Raw genomic sequence first — 18,492 nt, 5'->3', positions numbered from 1 at the left:
CTGTTACTCAAGTCGCTAAAGGAGTAAATGAAACAAATGCTTCATCTAGATCAATATTAAAACTAATGCCAGTTTTGAATGTGGCATTGACTCGGTATCATAGGGTTGAGTGAGTGGTGTGGGCGGGGTGTGTCTTGTGTGTTGATAAGAGATTTGAGAGTGTGAAAATGTCTCTTGACATGTCGCTTTAGAGAATGTGATGACTGCATGGATATCCTGCGGCTGAATGCGCGTGAAAGCCTCGAAGCGCTTTTTTGGAAAAGGCACAGCTGGTCGCGATCAGTGAAACGGGGTCTGGAGGAGGAGGAATTTGGGGTGTTGCCTTTCTATCCCTCCGTCCCTCCCTTCCTCCTTCCCTCCGTGAGCCGTGTGTGTGTGTGTGTGTGTGTGTGTGTGTGTGTGTGTGTGTGTGTGTGTGTGTGTGTGTGTGTGTGTGTGTGTGTGTGTGTGTGTGTGTGTGTGTGAGTGTGAGTGAGAGAGAGAGAGAGAGAGAGAGAGAGAGAGTGTGTGTCAGAGCGTAGGCACTGCGGGAGTGGGTCAGTCAGTTAACGCTGCTGACTCGTACAGGCGGTTCCCCGGTTATCAGCGTCGGAAAGCACCGGGCAGACTTTCACTCTCTCTCTCTCTCTCTCTCTCTCTTTCACTCTCTCTCTCTCCACCTTCTCTCTCTTGGGATAAGCGATGCCAAACGGGAACAAAGCGGCGTGAAAGCTGGACGGTTTTGTAGAATGAGCGGGCGCGTGCTGAACGGCAAAATGCTGCAGCTCCCGGCTCCGCGGCGCGCGGGGAGGACAATGCACTTTCTGTCAAGGTAATGGATGAGGCCAGAGCCCGCGTGTGATGTGACCGAGAATGCCGGATGAGAAGCCACTTCACGCGGTGGTGACATTGCTTTTGATTGTGTAAAACGTGAGACAGTTAGGAGGTGTCTGATGGGGGTGAATGGGGTTGTAGAAGCTCCGGCGGAACCGGTGCGTAAAAAGCAGCAGCAGCATGTCTCATTGATAAAACTCCAACAGCTGCATGGTGGCACGTTTCATGATTGTGACTGGCATGCGCTCAGATTAGCCTGTTGTAGGATATTGTGTCTCAGTCCAGACGCCGGCTAAAGGATGGGCTGCTGGTATGGCATATCGATGGAGCTATAGTCTACAGCATATATAGGCACAGACGTCAATGCGCAAAGGCATATGTTGAATCAGCACTGTGTTCTGTTAGAGACAGCCACTGAAAGGCAGGTTGATTTTCGTGCCCTAATAGGAATCTCTATCACAGGGAATGCATTGCTGCAAATCACCTAATGAGCATAGTGTCAATGCAGCATGGGGACGTGTATGCGCATGGGGGTGCACGCGCGTCCTTAAGTGTTTCAGCATTTTACGCTCTGTTGCTGGCATGTCTATTGTCTTAAGCAGAAATGCGATGACAAGTGGTTGCTGGTGTTTGGTGGCTCAGTCAGCAGAGGCAGGTATGCATGCATGCATGTATGTCTGTACGTGAGTGAGTGAGTGGGTGGGTGGTGGGTGGGTGGGTGTGTTCGTATTGATTGATCCGCTGCGGGACAGGACTGCATTCTCCTGGACGGCTGACCTACATTCTGAACGACTCCTTCTCCCGTATATATCTGCTGCGATTGGGTGAAAAGCAACAAGCCTCCTCCAAATCATCTTTATGCCCACGCAGTGTGAGAATTATCTAACTGTATGTCTTAATGTGTGGGCAAATGTAGGTCAATTGATGCGTGTGGGCTGCTGATGGTGACTGAGGCAATGTAGCAGCATGAAAAGACTTGTGTTTGTTAAGTGGAGAACATACAAAAAGAAAAATCTGTTGAGAATTATTTCTAGGAACAATCCTGGAGCTGATTTGCTTTATAGATGCATCAAGACAACATGGACAGACAGAGACCTGCTCTTAGGGTATTGATTCAATGTGTGTTTGTGGGGGTAGTGGGGGTCAGCTTTGCTCTTTTTGGTCAGCTGACCCCTATAGCATCCATCGACCCTTTATGTAAACCCATTAGAGCAGAGTGGCCTAATATCAGAGCATTAGACGTGCATGCACGCACGCACGCACGCACGCACGCACACACACACACACACACACACACACCGACAGACAGAAACACTTTAAGCCATCTTACTCACCAACACACAGTTATGTCCCACAGGACCAACTATCTGTGTTTGAGTTGGGCATGTGTGCTTAAACACACTGGCTGTCAAAAGACTGATAAATGGCCAAATACGTCAAATCTGACAAGGGTGTGCGCGCACACACACACACACACACACACACACACACACACACACACACACACACACACACACAGTTCACTCATTCACCAAACTATATGACTGAAGCCAGAGGTGACTCTTTGCACACATAAACCAGCTTTGTGGGTGTCAGCATGTGTGTCTTTAATCAAACATAAAACATGCATCATTAGCTAACCAGTTCCCGCCAACACAAAGATTTGATCAACTCCATTAGTCATATTGAATGCAATCCAACATCAACTTAATCCCTATCCCTGTGTGTGCGTGTGATTTGTCATCCGAACACTATACAAACAGCCCTCTCAGCACGACCTACCCCTATCTAGATTCACCCCTGGTTCACACAACACAACCTCATCCAAACAGCTGATTTGCGAGCTGGTGACATCACTCATTAGCGCGCGTCACACCCAAATGCTATCAGTTTCTTTTAATGAAATGAAAATGGCAACTCAGGCACTGTGATTCAGACCAGGCTCATGTCATAGCTGATGTCATTTAGCTGTGCATGGGAAGTGTTGGTCACTGGCGGCTCTGATTGGTTGAAGGCTGTAACAGTTTCGGGCCACCAGCTGCTTCATTAGAGACGCTGCATACTGTAGTAATTGAAGCTGAAGTCCGTAATGTTTTTGATGAACAAATCGCGATTATATCCATCTGTATGGAGGAGTGGAGAGAAACTGCACGTTCGCCATGCTGTTGAGAAATAATCAGGTTTGACAAGTGGCACCTGTCTGCTGGTAATCCCAGTGCCTTCTAACTTTGACATTTTACCAAATAAAATGTTTGCTATTTACGTTACCTGGTCGTAACGTAATGTAACGTTTTCTCTGCATCCCAGCAACAATAAGGACAGACACATTCACAAATGCAACACAATCTTTATCCCGCACAAAAACAGGGTTTGTCTATTGTGCGAGAGTTAAGGGGCTAAGAGTCAAAGACAGATTAAGTTGTTTTGGAAACACGCTCTGCTGACTCAGACGCTGGATGTGTTAGAAGGGTCAACGGCCTGTTGATAATGTTATCACGCCCGCATGAATCATGATTCATGAACAGGAATTATTATTCTTCAGCACACAAACATGTCCACGCAAGTGCAGACAAATCTGAAAACACAAATTAGATGTTGAAATTTTCCCATCCACTTTGGCCTTTTCTTAGCGTGTTAGAAGGTTCCTGTTCGTACAGAAACATTGAAGCAATCCAAAATCTACTGGGCAGGTCCAGGGCACAATGACTATTATTTCTATCTGAAATTTTCAATAAGGCTTTATTTTCAGCTTCCAGTATTTTCAGATTTATTCACAAATGGCTTAATTTTCTGTGATTAAAGATCCAGAGTCAGTGTGTGAATGAAAGGCCAAAATGGAGAAAAACACACGGCCGAAGTGAGTTCATGCAGCCTCTGACTCTTGATGCTTTGTAATTAAATGAACAAGTTTACTTCTGCCTGCAAGGTCATTAGGGAGAGCTGAGAGAAAAACAACACATGCTTGTAACCTGTGCTTGTAAGACACAGGCGCATACACTGTTTTATTGTACGCACAGGAACCTGTGTTCACAAACAGAGCTCATATTTTCACGAGGTGGTGCCTCCCATGGTTAAGTGAGTTTCTCTGTTACATCAAAGCCAGGGACGGGACCTACAGCCAGACAACATTGCACTTTAACAGGGGAGCAGAGAGAAAGCTGCAAGCCTCCCGTCAGTGACCAGGGAGAATAATAACTTCTGGATGTCATTTTCACCTGGTAGTGAAGCAGTTTTCTAGGGAATGTAGAGTGAGGGGAAAAAAAACAAGACAATGTCACGCATTGAAGCTTTCAGGGCAGACGTTGAGTGAAATGGAAATTGAGACAATTGCTCCAGTTTGTTTTGGCGCAATGAACTTGAGGCTGCGGATTCCGGTTTTAATGGAACCTCTGGTTCTGTCATTTTATTTTGGTGTGTGCGTTGGTATGCATATGTGTGTCTGCATATGTCGGAGGATTAGGGAGTGGGTCCCCAGAATACACTCGCTGGAATGTGAAGTGTGTGTTTTGAGGCAGCCCGGGGGCAAGGAATGTCTCCCAAACTCACTGTAACAACTTTAAGTGGCATGACCAGCGTGTGCATGTGTTATGAATGACAGCAGGTGATGGGTGTGCGCTCATGTAGGGTGTATGCCTCAGGGCCTGTCTGTCTCCACACACCACGTAGGTTCATATATGCATATGCACAAAAATACACACACATAGCGCACTGTCTGCCCCCTTCACCCACAGCATGGGAGTAATGTGTGTGTTTTAATAGGTGTCCGCTTTATCGCAGCCAGGAGAAGTGAATAAGAGAAGTGAAAGGAGTATCTCTGCTCCAGTCAATGAGCCTTTCATTCTTCTATGTTCAGGTGGTGTTTGAACAACCTTTGGCAGGTGCGTAGTGGTGTTCTGCTCAGATGTGTAGTCTCTTTGTGTAGCTTGATTTGATTTAAACAATCACATTTGATTCACATGTTCTCACTTTGTGCTTTTTCTGTCTTTTTTTTTTTTCTTCTCGTTCTAAAAACATCTACTCTTTTCTTACCTCAAAACTGCTTAAGTACCATCAGCCCACTGATCCAGTCCAGCCCGTACATGTAACATCTCACAGTAAAGTGGAAGCCGACCCCTGTCTTCTGTACTAATCTGGGAGATTAACACATAATCAAGTGGGTTGGAATTAGTTGATTAGCTGTTGTCATCAGAAAAACACGGAGATGACCGTAGACTTGAATGCAGATCAGGGAAAAATAATCTGGCCTTCCTACGTTGCAGCTTCTTTGTTCGGGGAGAGGAAGCCCTCTGAAATTTTATTTACAGATCTGTACCATTTGTCCCGACTGTGGCATTTGGTAGCCATGTTGAGCCACTGCCCTGTTTGGCCCCTTGAACTATAGCCCATATCAGGCTGACATCATAGTTCCTCCATCTGTTACACGTGCATGAGAGTGTGTATGACAGTGTTTGTTGAAGTGGGATATCTTCCCTTTTTTGGCACATTTGGTTGTTCTTTAAATATTGACAATATCCTCATTACTGTAAATGGATACCGAACTATCACTATTAGAGTTCTCAGTTGGTACTAATCCAGATTGTCTAAGTAAGAGTTCCCCTTCCCAGGTCCTGACAGGTTAGCTGGATCGTATTTCACTGGTTTTGTTGTCGGTGTTGTCTGTGTTTGTTTTGATGCATTTCAGTGCGTTCTAGCAGGATATTACTGTTCTCAGCCCTGCACCCCAGACAGCTGTCTATTGCTTGGGGTTTATGTTGCCCTGGGCTTTGTTACTTTACTGTATTCTGTTGATCAAAAAGGCAGCTGTCAGAGGAACTGTTTGTGTACGTGTTTGTTCTTTTGCACATGTCTGCGGCACCGTCTTTTGCACAGCTGCTTCAAGTTAACTGCGACCTGGAAGAAGCGTGCTTCATTCAAAAGTGGCACCTCCCTCTCTTTCTCTCTTCCTCCTTCCCCTTCCCTTTCGTCCTCTCGCTGGTCCCCCTCTTTTCAAACCAAAACATCCCCTGTGCGCAGTTAATTCACACAGCCGTTAAGTCAGCTGACATGTCTGGAGGGAGGCCAGGGGTAATTCTACCCCAGGATCCAACCCCTGTCCTGGGCCTCTGCGTGGTGGGGTTCCCCTTGTGAGCTCTTCCCCGGTTCTTAGCCCTGGAGTTGGGCCTGGGAAGCGCTCCACACTGCACCCCAGGCTTGAACTACTTATGAAGGTGATTTAAAAGGTCGTTCCACCTTGTCCCAGGAGTGCTGTCCCTCTTCTGCTTCCTGCTCTCTCGTAGAGAAGAGAGGGACACTGGAGGTCATCGGTTACTGGGTCATAGTAAAGCTCTGCTGGTCAAAACCTAACACACACACTCAGACATTTTAATGTTCTTTTGTGAAATCTAACACTCTTTGACCCAGTTTGTCATGCTCTCGACATCAAGAACATACGGACACTGTACGGAGAAATTGTTGAACGGTTTTCTCCAGGTGTTATGCAGCAATTAATGCTGTGTGTTAACATATAGATTCAAAAGGCATTGTTTACTTTGTGACTGCATTCAACGACCTGTGGCAGCCTTGTTTAGACCTGGAGCCAGTAACCTTTACACTTTAACCCCGTTTCAGCTGAGTCAGTAGAAGACAAATGCAAAGAAAATGGAGAAGACAAAGAAGAATGTGTAACTGGTTTCTCTCAAGGAATCCTCTGTGCACTTCTCTCTACTGTTTTCCTTTTTGGGGCTTACAATATGAGAAGATCAAGATGACCCAGTGGGCGTCAGCTTGATCAACAGTCACACAATATTTGGTTCCAAGTGTATTTCACCACTCCAAGTTCCTTATATGCAGCTTGGAGCCCTTCACTGTTTTGGCTGTCCTGTTTCATTTCACGGGGATGAAACAGTTCAGAGCCAAGTTGAATCTGGGCTGCGATGTGTTGAACTCTGAACAAACTTCATCGGTCCACCCAGGGGAGGTCAGGAGGAGAGAGGAGATTCAGAGATAAATTTGCTGTCTGAGGAGAATTCCACCAAAGCAACTTCTCCTCCGAATTTGTACAGTTTTCCCTATCTATCTATCTCTACCTCCCCCACATACAGATAAAGGAAAGAAAAATAATTCTACTGACCAGGAGTCATGATGCATTCAAGTGCCTTTTCAGTGCTTTAACTTTCCAGCCAGAGAGCCCCAAGCATTTGTAGAATGTGTCCCCGTCCTTGTGAGGAGAGCTTGGAAAAATGATGTACTACAGTATTCTTCCACGCACCTTGGAGCCAGTAATATGCAGCCTGGCTGACTTTGTGTAACCCTCATTGGAGCGGTGACATGAGCAAAGCCGCCGTTCCCACCAGCTGCTAACATCACACACCTCTGAAAGCTAATTTAAGTTGTACTATAGGGGACAATGGCAATTCAGTGCATTCAGCGTGTGTGTGTGTGTGTGTGTGTGTGTGTGTGTGTGTGTGTGTGTGTGTGTGTGTGTGTGTGTGTGTGTGTGTGTGTGTGTGTGTGTCCAACCCCCAGGCCATTGTTGTCAGGGTTATGCCTGTCAAAGGAACAACAGGGTTTCTCCTTTCTGTGATGGCCATTTAGGGATGTGACCTCCTACTGTATTTCCCTCCATGGACTCACAGTCAGACTCCTCCACACACACACGCACACACACACACACACACACACACACACAGCACCTCTAGCTGAGGCCCCTGGCCTGCTCTGATCCTGGTGGCAGATGGAATTAGCAGTAATTATGAGCTCATTAACTCCAGCCTGTTCTGTAATCCCCTGTAATGCCCAAATACTGCTGTGTGCGTGTGTGTGTGCACAAAAGACTGTCCAAGCAGCCATCACACATTGTTCCATTTCACATCATGGAAACAGGACGGAGAGGAAATAATAAATAACATGGAAGAGGAAATTAATTTCTGTGTTGAGTGTGTACCCAATGTCGGGCTGTCTGCACAGTCTAGTTTTTAATTGGGACTTGTCTGTGATTTACTGTAAGTGTTTAACAATACAACCCAGCGGAGAACCTGTATTTGGTAGCTAATTAAAAGCCATTTTAATGACAGATTTGTTGCTAATTACTCTACATGTGCCCCAAGACAACAATATTCCGTCATTAAAAGGTGGTAGAATCAGTCATTTATCAGTGTCAGCACAGCATGTACTGTAGCAGCAGCAGTTTTTCTTTGATAAGAACATGCCATGACCCCAGAGAGCAGCAGATGGCTGGTACTTTATGGATGTAAGCAGCTAAAGCTACATTTGTAATCAATCTGTCTGCATCCTAAGTACAATAACAGATAGGTAACGTATACCATGATCGCCATAGCTACAGTAGGTCTGCAGTGGTCTCACCGTGTTATGTCTGTACCGGCCTTATGTCTCTGAGTTTGAGGCTTTCAAGATATAATATGGGCTGTGCCTCCACAGGGAATTCTTACATAGCCCTATACGGTGTTGCAGTGATGGATAAATCTGATGCAGGCAAACACAGCAGCTTAAACAATCAATGTGAACTACAGAATGTTTTAAATGCTCATCCCACATCTGTGATTTCTACTCTCCATTTGATTGGAAATGAATGATTTTACCGGGATAATCTGCTATGCTTTTAATCCACCAAGGTGATTCACAGATCTGTGTGAATGTGTGAGTGTGTGTGTGTGGTGTGTGAGCGTGTGTGTTTGTTTCCTGGTGTTAAGCTGCTGAAGTTGCCCAGGGACCCATAGTGTTAGCCATCTGTGCTCACCAACCACACTCGCAGTCTTTATCAAGCAAATGACCAACCGCATGTATTTGATGGGAGCTGATTTTTATCACAAGATTCCCTACTCTCTTCTATATTCTATATTCTATACTATATGCAACTGTGCTGAAGAAGAAGAAACACTTATAATGGGTGTGGCCACTGGCCGGTCAAGCTGCTCTCCACTGCAAATAAGTCATTTTATGTTGTGAGAGTGTGGACGTGTGTTTACACCAGTGTAAACAATGTAAGAAAACACTCATCCATGTTGATTTTAGGTCCTGTTTGTCCAGACTGAAACCTGCCTAAAGCAGAGTTGCTGTTGAAATGCTAATTTTCTTCTTATGGTTTACCTCTTTTTCTTGGGATTTTGTCTGTCATACTCTTTAAATATAATAAATAACATTATATATAAATCCACCTGCTGTAAGGTGGAATTTAGCATTATGGTGGCAGGGTGGTGAACGAGTATCTTAGCTGCAGTCTGTTTTTTTTGGGGGGGGGGGGGGGGGGGGGGTTTGTGTATAGGCAGATGTGTCCCTCACCCTCATGTTAAGGCCAAGTCTCCTGCTGTTTACTTCCTCTTCAAGCTGATCACAGATTTATACGCAAATACTCAAGTGTACAGACATGCACACAACCAAAGACAATGCATCTTACCCAATTGTCACCTCTCGCACCAGTTACAGTCTCACACGTTAAGTCTTTAGACAAATCTAATGACTTCAGCAGCCCTTTCATATGTGCCCCCTCCGGTTTCTGAGCAGGCTGCCCAGTGCCAGTCTGGCAGTGCCCTACTTTCCATTTGCCTGAAAAGGCATCACTACAACTAGGAACCCGTCTGATTTAGCCATTTTGGGTTCTGCCATGTGACACTGTGGATTTTAATAGGAACGGAAAGTTCCTGTCCACTGTGGGACTGCAGAAACACTTTCCATGAATTTACACATGTGAGAGAGACACTGTCCAAATATCACCCTGGATAGGACATGTTTAACCCCATGAGGCAACAGAAGTTGAACTTTAATTTTTACTGTATTATTCACTTATTCACTGAACCTTTCCATCCCTGCTCCAGCTTCATTCTTTCCATCCACCTGTTTTTATGCACACATTCAATTTGTGCATAAAGGAACCTCAGTTAAAACCAGTTGAAAACACTGTTGATAAAAGCAAAATGCAACAAAGCGCAATGAAAACAGACATGAAGCGTGTGACCGAAGTTTCTCCTTTTTTTTTGTATCATCTCATTGTACTCTCTTCTTCTATGATGCTTTAAAGGCAGCTGATTGGAGAATTAGCGCCACCAACTCTATCTCTCTAATAATCAGTGATGGATGGAAAGATGTATTGATTTGCATCTTCCGTTGCCGATTTTCTGGAGTGTTGTTAACACGGTTGTGTTAAGTTCGGATGAAAACTTGGCTGATGTTTACTTTTTAAAAAGACTTTTTGTCTCGTCTGCTAGCTAACACCTTCCATTAGTCCTTGCAATAGGTTTAATACTAATTTCCTGTCCGCTGCTGATTGACCAGATAGTTTAAGGTGACATTTCTTCACATTCATAATCATTTCAAAGTGGCACATGATTACATAACAAGATTGACAATGACATTACGCTCCTCCTGGCTATTGATCTGTTGATTAGCAGGAGAGTTTGTTGAATAAGTAAACTAACATTCTCTGTCATGTGCATTGACTATTGATGAGGTAATTATTTAATTGTTTTTGTTAATCAATCCTCTGAGTGCAGGATAGTAACCACCATCACTGCTGTCTTCTGACATTGCAGCAAAGTCAAAAATCACAATTCAACACAGGAAAGCTTCCGCGTCACATTCCTCCAAATGGTCTTCATGCAGTTTTAACAATGTTTTTTTAGATGGAACAGCTTATCAACCAATACTGTTAAGTCTGCTCCCTTAGGCTGGCAGGACTCCAACTCCCAGCAAGCACTGCTCCAAAAAAAACCACTGGCAAAGCTGCTTTGTCTCTGTAGTGGCTTTTTCCTCTCTCTGGATCTGCTGTATTTCTCTCACTGTCTCCCATCCCTCGAGGAGAGGAGAGGAGAGGAGAGGAGAGGAGAGGAGAGAGCAGAGTGCAGAGCTCTCATAATGAGCAGCAAAAAAAGACCATTCACGTTGAGTTCAAAACAATTGGCTCCATAGTCTGAAGAGTGGAGGGACATAGAAGCTTGTTAATAAAAGCCGACTATTTAGCTCAGGCAGATATTCAACTATTCTCTTGATAGCTTGTGAGGCTCAGTGTTTATGTGGGTGTGCCGGTCCTCTCAGCAGACTATGAGGAACAAAGAAATCATGTCTCTGTGAAAGGAGGATGTGGTGGAGATGGTCCATCATGACCTTTATTAATCTGCCTAATGAAAGAGAAACATTTAAACCATTTAAAATATTCTGCAGCTTGCAGCGGGAGGGATGATGAAATCTCCGTTTACTCTGGACAGACCACAGAATGCCTCACTGTGGCTTTTCTTCTCGAGGTGCAGTTATAATGTCATGAGTGAAGATAGAGTAGGAAACCACTTGTGTGCAGCTGGCTCGCTGCGACAGGATACACAGTGTGTCCATGTGGCATATTCTCTGCTCAGCTGGATGCTGCATTTTGCACATGGTGCACTGAGAGAAAAAAAAAAAAAAAAAGCTCATCGGTCAGGTGAAGGTGAAAAATGAGTTTAATCAAGTGCATCTCAGCTTAATTGACATATATTGCAGCCTAAATCGAATCACCATTGATATTCATTTTGTTCATAAAATTACAGTGATAGGAGACCATTTTTCAGCGTTTCCCTCCGGCTGTGTTCTTTAAACTTGAGGTCAGGCCTATAGTCACAAAAGGACAATGAAATTTAACATCCATTACGAGGGCATGCAGGCGTAGTTCATGACCGTGGTTTACACCCTATATTTTAATGACCTCATGCATTGATGTAATTTCATAAAACCATAATTTCATCCATTACATCTTGATTGTTGTTGGCGAGAGATTCAGCTTTTACAGGATGCGTTATGTGCTGTAGCTGACTTTTAGAGGAAGCCGCACTGTAGATCAGGCTAATTAAAATGAATATAAATGTGACAGGGCTGCGGCATGACTAAAATGGTGCATGCCGTGAGACACTAGCTAATCTGCAAAAGGGGTGATGTAGATGAATTAGGTGCTAATATTATCCCTCAGTCTCTGCAGCTGCTGTCGAAGAATGAAAAAGATGAGGCGGCGCGAGGAGAGATTATAGCAGGAGATTTCAGCAGCTGCTGTTAAAGGGAGGAAGGATGGAGCGGATTGAGGGAGAGGAGGCAAGTTGGTGGAAGTAAAGAAGGAGAGATGAGAGACAATCCTCTTGAGAGAGTGCATTGTGTCCTGAGAAGTTGAGGAGTTTCTCTATGTGTCATCAGCAGCCCTTTTCTTCCCACTATAGCTCTCTCTTTTCCATGCTTGTCATTTCAGTGCTTTCTTTTCTCCGCGCACACCACTTCACCCTCTTCTCTTGAGTATCCTCGTGTTTCATCGCCCTCGTTTTAAGCTAGGTCTTTTCTTTTATCTCACCCAGTAGAAATGATGGAGGACTGTAGAAGAGCTGGATGACAGTGGATCTGGTGCAGCCGGATTTCGGTCGGCACCGATTGAGGGTATCAGGTTTTGGCAGGGAAATCAGAAAATTCTTTTTCAGCCAAAAACCTTTGGACTGACTTGGACGGACAGCGTTTCAAGACCTTCAACTGATATCTTTTAAAGTCTTATGGGACTTGAGAAAAGATTTCCTACTCGCAGAACTGAGTGTAGGTCACTGAAGTCTAACTGAACATAATTTTGGCCGATCAAAGCTGAAAGCTTTCTAACTTACTGCCGAGACAGTTCTACTAAAATTCACACACATACACGCAGACAAACCTTAACACTAACTTATGACGCCTTATGTTCTTCTTGGCGCCCACTTTGTCTCAGCTCTCATACAGAATTTCCTCTTAGTGATTCAAATACTTGATTTTCTCTTTTCATATCCACTATGACATGATATCACTGATTAAGTTTTAAATTTTATTCACCTATTTGGCCGGTGATGTCTGGTGATCCCTGAACTCGTCTCTTTGGTTTTTTTTTTTTATGGGCTGTTGTTTTCACATCTACTGGCTGAGTGACAACCAAACACTGCACAGAGTGTCTTTGTACTGCTTCTTATCACATCTGAATTATTCATCAGAGAGGGCATTATCATTCACTAAAGCAGTGGTGGACACACAGATAGCTCTGAATAACAGGAAACAAAGAGACAGGTATTGCTTCAGTGCAGTGCTGATGGTAAACCACAGCTGTGTCTCCCAAAAGGAGCTTTATCTTTGCTTAATGGAAAATGAATGACATATGCAGACTAATTTGGTACAAATAAATCACCTCTGTGTGTGAGTTCAAAGTTTATTAGTTCCTTTGTGCATTTTTGTACTAATCTGATATAAAACAGGAATCCAAGATCAGCTTTTATGGAAAAAACGACATTCTTCTTAGAAAGTCGTTAAATCTCTAATTGTGTCTTCAAACGACACATTTTGTTGTAAAACAAGCAGTGAAATCATCTGCCAGGCGATAATAGATAGATAATAGATCATTCAACTCATTTGTTTCTCCAATGAGTTTTTAAACGATTTTTTATAAACCTGGGATCTCAGATGTATTTTTTCATCTTATAAAAATCTTGTAAACATACATTTGAAATTATTTTTTATTTGTTTTTATAGTTATGTTTATTGTTATGCCTTTTTTTCAAGAATAAAAAACACTACACTACTACAAGTATAACATCCCACAAAAGTTTAGATATTTTAGCGTTTCACATTCAGACAGAAAGTGTATCTTGGCTCTGTGGATGGGGTCTCGCCCAGTGTTAGATTTGACCTCAATCTTAGTCTGGCATATAGGCAAGGGAGCGTGACAGCCACTTCAAACGTAAAAACACGTCTGCTCTTTTTTTGTGCCTAAGATATCCGCAGACTAGACAGGGAGGGCTTTCCCCTTTCGCCCCTCTCCCCCTGATCCCCGCCGTCAGGTCCCCCAGGGTACAGTGTGACCCATTCAGGCACCCATCCGGAAGGCCCACGCCGCTTACTCTCCTCTCCATCCTCGGTTGTGCCATAGTATACGTGACCTCATTAGGGCAAACCCCACCCTCTTAACTTGCTTTACAGTATAGTATCGTATCAGTCTAACCTATTGACCTCAATGAGAGGAAAAACCCAACCCCCTAACTTCCTAAACATGACCTATTTATTGTATACAAGCAAATGTGCACCAACGTATCCAATCACCTCACACGTGTGCCCCCCCCCCCCATGCTTCGTCTCTCCTGTAAGTCATTGTGTTGAGCTGGATGGCAGATTTGTTCCAATTATTTTTTGAGGCTTATGTGACTTGATCTTTCACATTACTGTAGATATAGTGTTTGATTCTGAACGTCAGACAGGAAATGTTCAAACGCCAAACACAACAGATTTGTTAAAGGAACCCGATTTGTTAGGAGAACATTTTTCACTTAAAGTCATACGGGCCACACAGAGAAATCTATTGTTAAAGAAGCAAAACAAATTCAACAGACACATAAGAGCATGATGTACCGCTGCCACTGAGCACATGTATTATGTAATAACAGGCACTCCTCACCTTTGGTCAACTATTTCACCATCATCCAATAGTGTAATTTTGATCTAAGTAGGGTGTCTGTTGATGTTATTGTTTTAAATATACAGAGGTAACCACTGCAGAAGCTCCCCAACCTGTTTAAGTCAGGATTTTCAGAACAAATGCTCTTGGGAGAAAAGACAAACAACAAAGCAGATGTGTGCACGGCAGACATATTTCATAGTGCTGGCACAGACTCCCCTCCTGCATGCACTCGTGGGCGCATGCATCATTGTATATGTTCCTTTAGTGCTATTTTTGTGTGCTTGTGTGGGTTGAGATGATGTTGAGAGTGCTCCGAATTTCAGTTTGCCAACTTCTTGCAGAGTGACTGTTAGGTATATAGAGCAGGCAGCTTTCTAAACGAGGTCTATGTATGAATATTTAATCAAAAGACACGGAGCCAAGTGAGCCAATCGCTGATGTAACAGAGCTGGTGGAGCTTGTTGTACTAAACAAACTTGACGAGATATCTGAGACAGTTTGCTTTGTTTTCCAAGATATTCTTGGGTATGAGAGCATGTGGTGGTATGTGATGTTTCACCGATCCTTGTAGAGATTAGCGATCATTAGCTTCTGAATGCCGTTGGAGTTGGTAGGGGTTCAGTATCTTGATCAAGGACACTTTCATAAAGATGGATGCTTGATGGCATCGGGACTTAAACTCAGGTTGACCGGTTGAAGGAGACTCCCAACCACTTGCCACATTTGTGCACCAAAAATAGGACATCTCTACCATCCCTCTGCCTTTAACCTAATTACTCTATGGCAATAACAGTCTTTTAAGGTTGATGAAATTATACTTTTGATCTTTAATGATAGTGTATTTGTATTGCATCTTTTTCCTACAAGTTGTGTGTGAATGTTGCTTAACACTATAAACAGCAGTGTTGTTACAATCCTTTTTTATAGATGAACTGTCAATTTAGGTTGGTCGTATGCATTCCTTCATCCGTCAGAAACTAACTATTTCAAGCATCTATCCATTACTTTGACAATTACAGTTTGGACTGTTTATTCACTACTTTTAGATAAGTTTGAACTGCATGTCAATTATTTCTTGCTATTTGGACCATATCCTTTATTCTTAGCAAACTATTCTAACTGTTTATCTGTTACTTTTAGCTGTTTTAATTATTTATTCTTTTCTTTTAGCTAAGTATTTGAATGGTTCATCTATTACTCTTAGCTATTTGAACTGCATATTCGGCAGTGCCCCGTGAGGTACAAGTACCCCTGGTGAGGAATCTTTAACATGTGAATATTAACTGACACATCTTCCTTGTCATTGTTTCTTTTAGTTGGGATGAGAGCAGTTCTATCAGCAGCGGTCTGAGTGACGGCTCAGACAACCTGAGCTCTGAGGAGTTCAACACGAGTCCCACTCTCAACTCGCTTCCCACCACTCCAATCGGCTCCCGCAGAAACTCAGCCATAGTGGTAAGTAAGGTACACGCAAGCGTACACACAACATACACAACACACAGCCGTCTGCACAGATTAATCAGCAGTATGTGTGTGTTGGATACAGTAGTATTAATTAAGCTTTTAATCCAGTGAGGTATTGATTAGGTGCTGCATGATGTGTCATACACTCTGGCAGTGCGCTGAGGACACACACACACACACACACACACACACACACAGACAAATACACACAGCAGGCAGTGGGACACTGGCATCAGAGACAAAGCCTGATTAAGTATTCTAAGCACACCTATAACATTTATCACATCTGCAGCGATCAGCATTCGCTGCAACACACACTGCATGGCGGACAGCTGCATTGTTCCACAAAGATCCCTTCTGGTCAGTCAGGTTTTATAGAAAAATGGTCTGAAAACAATCAGCTAGCGGAACCATAGACCTATAATTGATAGTCAATGATCTAATTTAATCCATAAAAAAATCAAGGAAAAACATTCAATAACCCTAAAATCTCATACGTATGCCCCATGATTCAGCTAATTTAGAGAATGTACTTACGGCACACTTCAGTAGCATAATTAGCCTGACTGACAGGAGTTAGAAACAAGTGTCCTGAGTGATTATGTTTGTTCTCGCAATACACTGAAGTGCACTTCAAGTAATGCGGTATTAAAAAATCTGCTGTGGGAATGGGAGGATTTGGGACTCGTGACCTCAGTACATCTAAAATCCTGTCTGCAGCTCTGCTTGAGTGTCTTTAAGATCTCCATCTGTAGCTGTAGCTGGTTCCATACAGTGTGTGTGTGTGTGTGTGTGTGTGTGTGTGTGTGTGTTTCCCAGAGTGTCTGATTTAGGTCACACCTCCACAATTTGCTTTATGTTACTGATGTCATGGGATTTAATAGGGAGAGAGACAGAGAGAGGCAGAGAGAGTTAGAGAGAGAGAGGGGAAATCAGCGTAACCATAGAAACCAAAGTGCAGGGATGCTGAGAGCGCAGGTCTTTGTCTTCTCTCATATATACTGAAGGACAGGTCTAGAATGTGGCCATCTGCACACACACACACACACACACACACACACACACACACACACACACACACACAGGGACATACAACCACACACACACACACGGCCATCTGCAGTCCCACATCCAGGCCAGCGAGCTGGAAGAACCAGGGCGCCTCCCTCCACACCTTGTTGCAGGAGTCATAGCAACCATTGCCCCCCTATGGCATCATTACCATGGCAACCAACCATCACATCATCATGCACCCAACATCGTCTAATACACATGGCTCCCTGTTCTCTCACCGTTGTCTGCTGATGTTTTTCTTTATCGGTTTCTCTTTGTCTTTGTTTCCTTAAGCCATTTCTTTGTTTCTATTTTCTCCTCTGTATTAATTTTTTTTTTGTTGTTGTTGTTTTTTTTTGTTTTTTTTGCTCCTGTTGATTTTAATTTCCTCAAAAAGCAACTCTCCTCTCCCACATACTGTATGTTATACTCAACAGGGATATGAGGTTACATGAGAGAGGGGTAATGAGCAAAGGGGGCACGAAGAAGAAATGTTGGAGAGAGGGAAAGAGAGAATCAAAGCCAGAAAGTGGTGTATGTAGGTGGTACAAAAACCTGGATTTCCTCATTTCAATATGGAGGTGGATCAAGTACTTAAGTTAATACACCTTGTTTTCCCAGTAGCTTTGTGTGTGTGCATGTGTCTGCCTATCTGTCTCACAGTCTGTCCGTTTTGTGTTGTTATCCATGTTTTGTCACGGCTATCTGGCCAGATGTGTATCTCATCCCCCTACTCTGTTTCAATAATCAGGGAATGTGTGTGAGGAAATGACAATGTTTTATCAACAAGGTCTGGTCAGACAGGACACACACACACACACACACACACACTCACACATACCTCCTCCTCATGTGATGTGAACCTGCCCATGGGGTCTATTGGTTTTAATAAAAAAGGAATTCAGCATATGAGTCTTCATGAGAACCACTGGGTGAAATGTCCTGAACTGGCACACACACACACACACACACACAGACATACACATTCACACACCTCCTGATACATTGTGTAACTGTCGGTCCCCTACAGGGGGAAGTATAATCTGCTTCTGTGAAAACTAGCGATATCCGTCCTGGTGTAGTCTCCCATAAACAGTCACACACACACTTATACAGGCATTTGTACTGGATGTATTCACCACATACACACACAGAAGACCTTGACTCAGTAATGGCCTCATTTTCACATTTCCTTTAGTTTGACATTCTTTTTTATTGTATTATTTTTAGGCTGGTGTTTTGTATTTTCTCTGTCAGTCTTTGTGTCCGATATAATATTTGTGTGGTAGTCTGGTGTGTATACATTACATACTGTATGTGTGTATTTGTTGCGCAGTTCCCCCGCTGTCTCTGCCCACTTCTCTTTTGAAGTGTTCAAACAGAGCATACAATAGGATTTAGACTGCGGAGAAGAGACATTGGTGACTGAGTTTTTTTGGGTTGACAGGGTCAAACATGTTTTTCTGCTCAGAGGAAATCAAGATGAGGCAGAGTCTGAGTCCAAACACCCCTCATCAAATTTTCAAACTGTGACCAATGATGAGCACTTGAGTACAGAATTGAAGGGATACACAATGTCTTTGCATAAATGATCCAGTGACTTGTTCCATAGGATTATTCATCCCGTTTCCCCAGCTAACTCTGCACTGAATCACTCAGAGTGTAACTAGATTTTAAGTAATAAAAAGGTGTAGTGGTGAGTGTGATTAGTGTAGTACAAATACAATTCAATACAGCACAATTCTTAAAGTCAGAGT

At 43.5% G+C, this 18,492-nt stretch overlaps 1 protein-coding gene across 10 annotated transcripts in view; it reads left to right on the top strand.

The window, feature by feature from the left end:
* LOC130174418 (neuron navigator 1-like) overlaps window positions 1-18,492 on the top strand; it is a 98,395-nt gene that overhangs the window by 57,375 nt on the left and 22,528 nt on the right. For all 10 annotated transcript variants that reach the window (XM_056384214.1, XM_056384218.1, XM_056384221.1 and 7 more), the window contains one exon: window positions 15,535-15,673. In XM_056384214.1, the coding sequence (XP_056240189.1) occupies window positions 15,535-15,673 (139 nt within the window). The remainder of the gene's footprint in view (window positions 1-15,534; window positions 15,674-18,492) is intronic.

This window comes from Seriola aureovittata, chromosome 9, assembly GCF_021018895.1.
Source record: "Seriola aureovittata isolate HTS-2021-v1 ecotype China chromosome 9, ASM2101889v1, whole genome shotgun sequence".
In the NCBI taxonomy this organism is placed as follows: domain Eukaryota; kingdom Metazoa; phylum Chordata; class Actinopteri; order Carangiformes; family Carangidae; genus Seriola; species Seriola aureovittata.
This window is presented reverse-complemented; position numbering and strand designations above follow the sequence as displayed.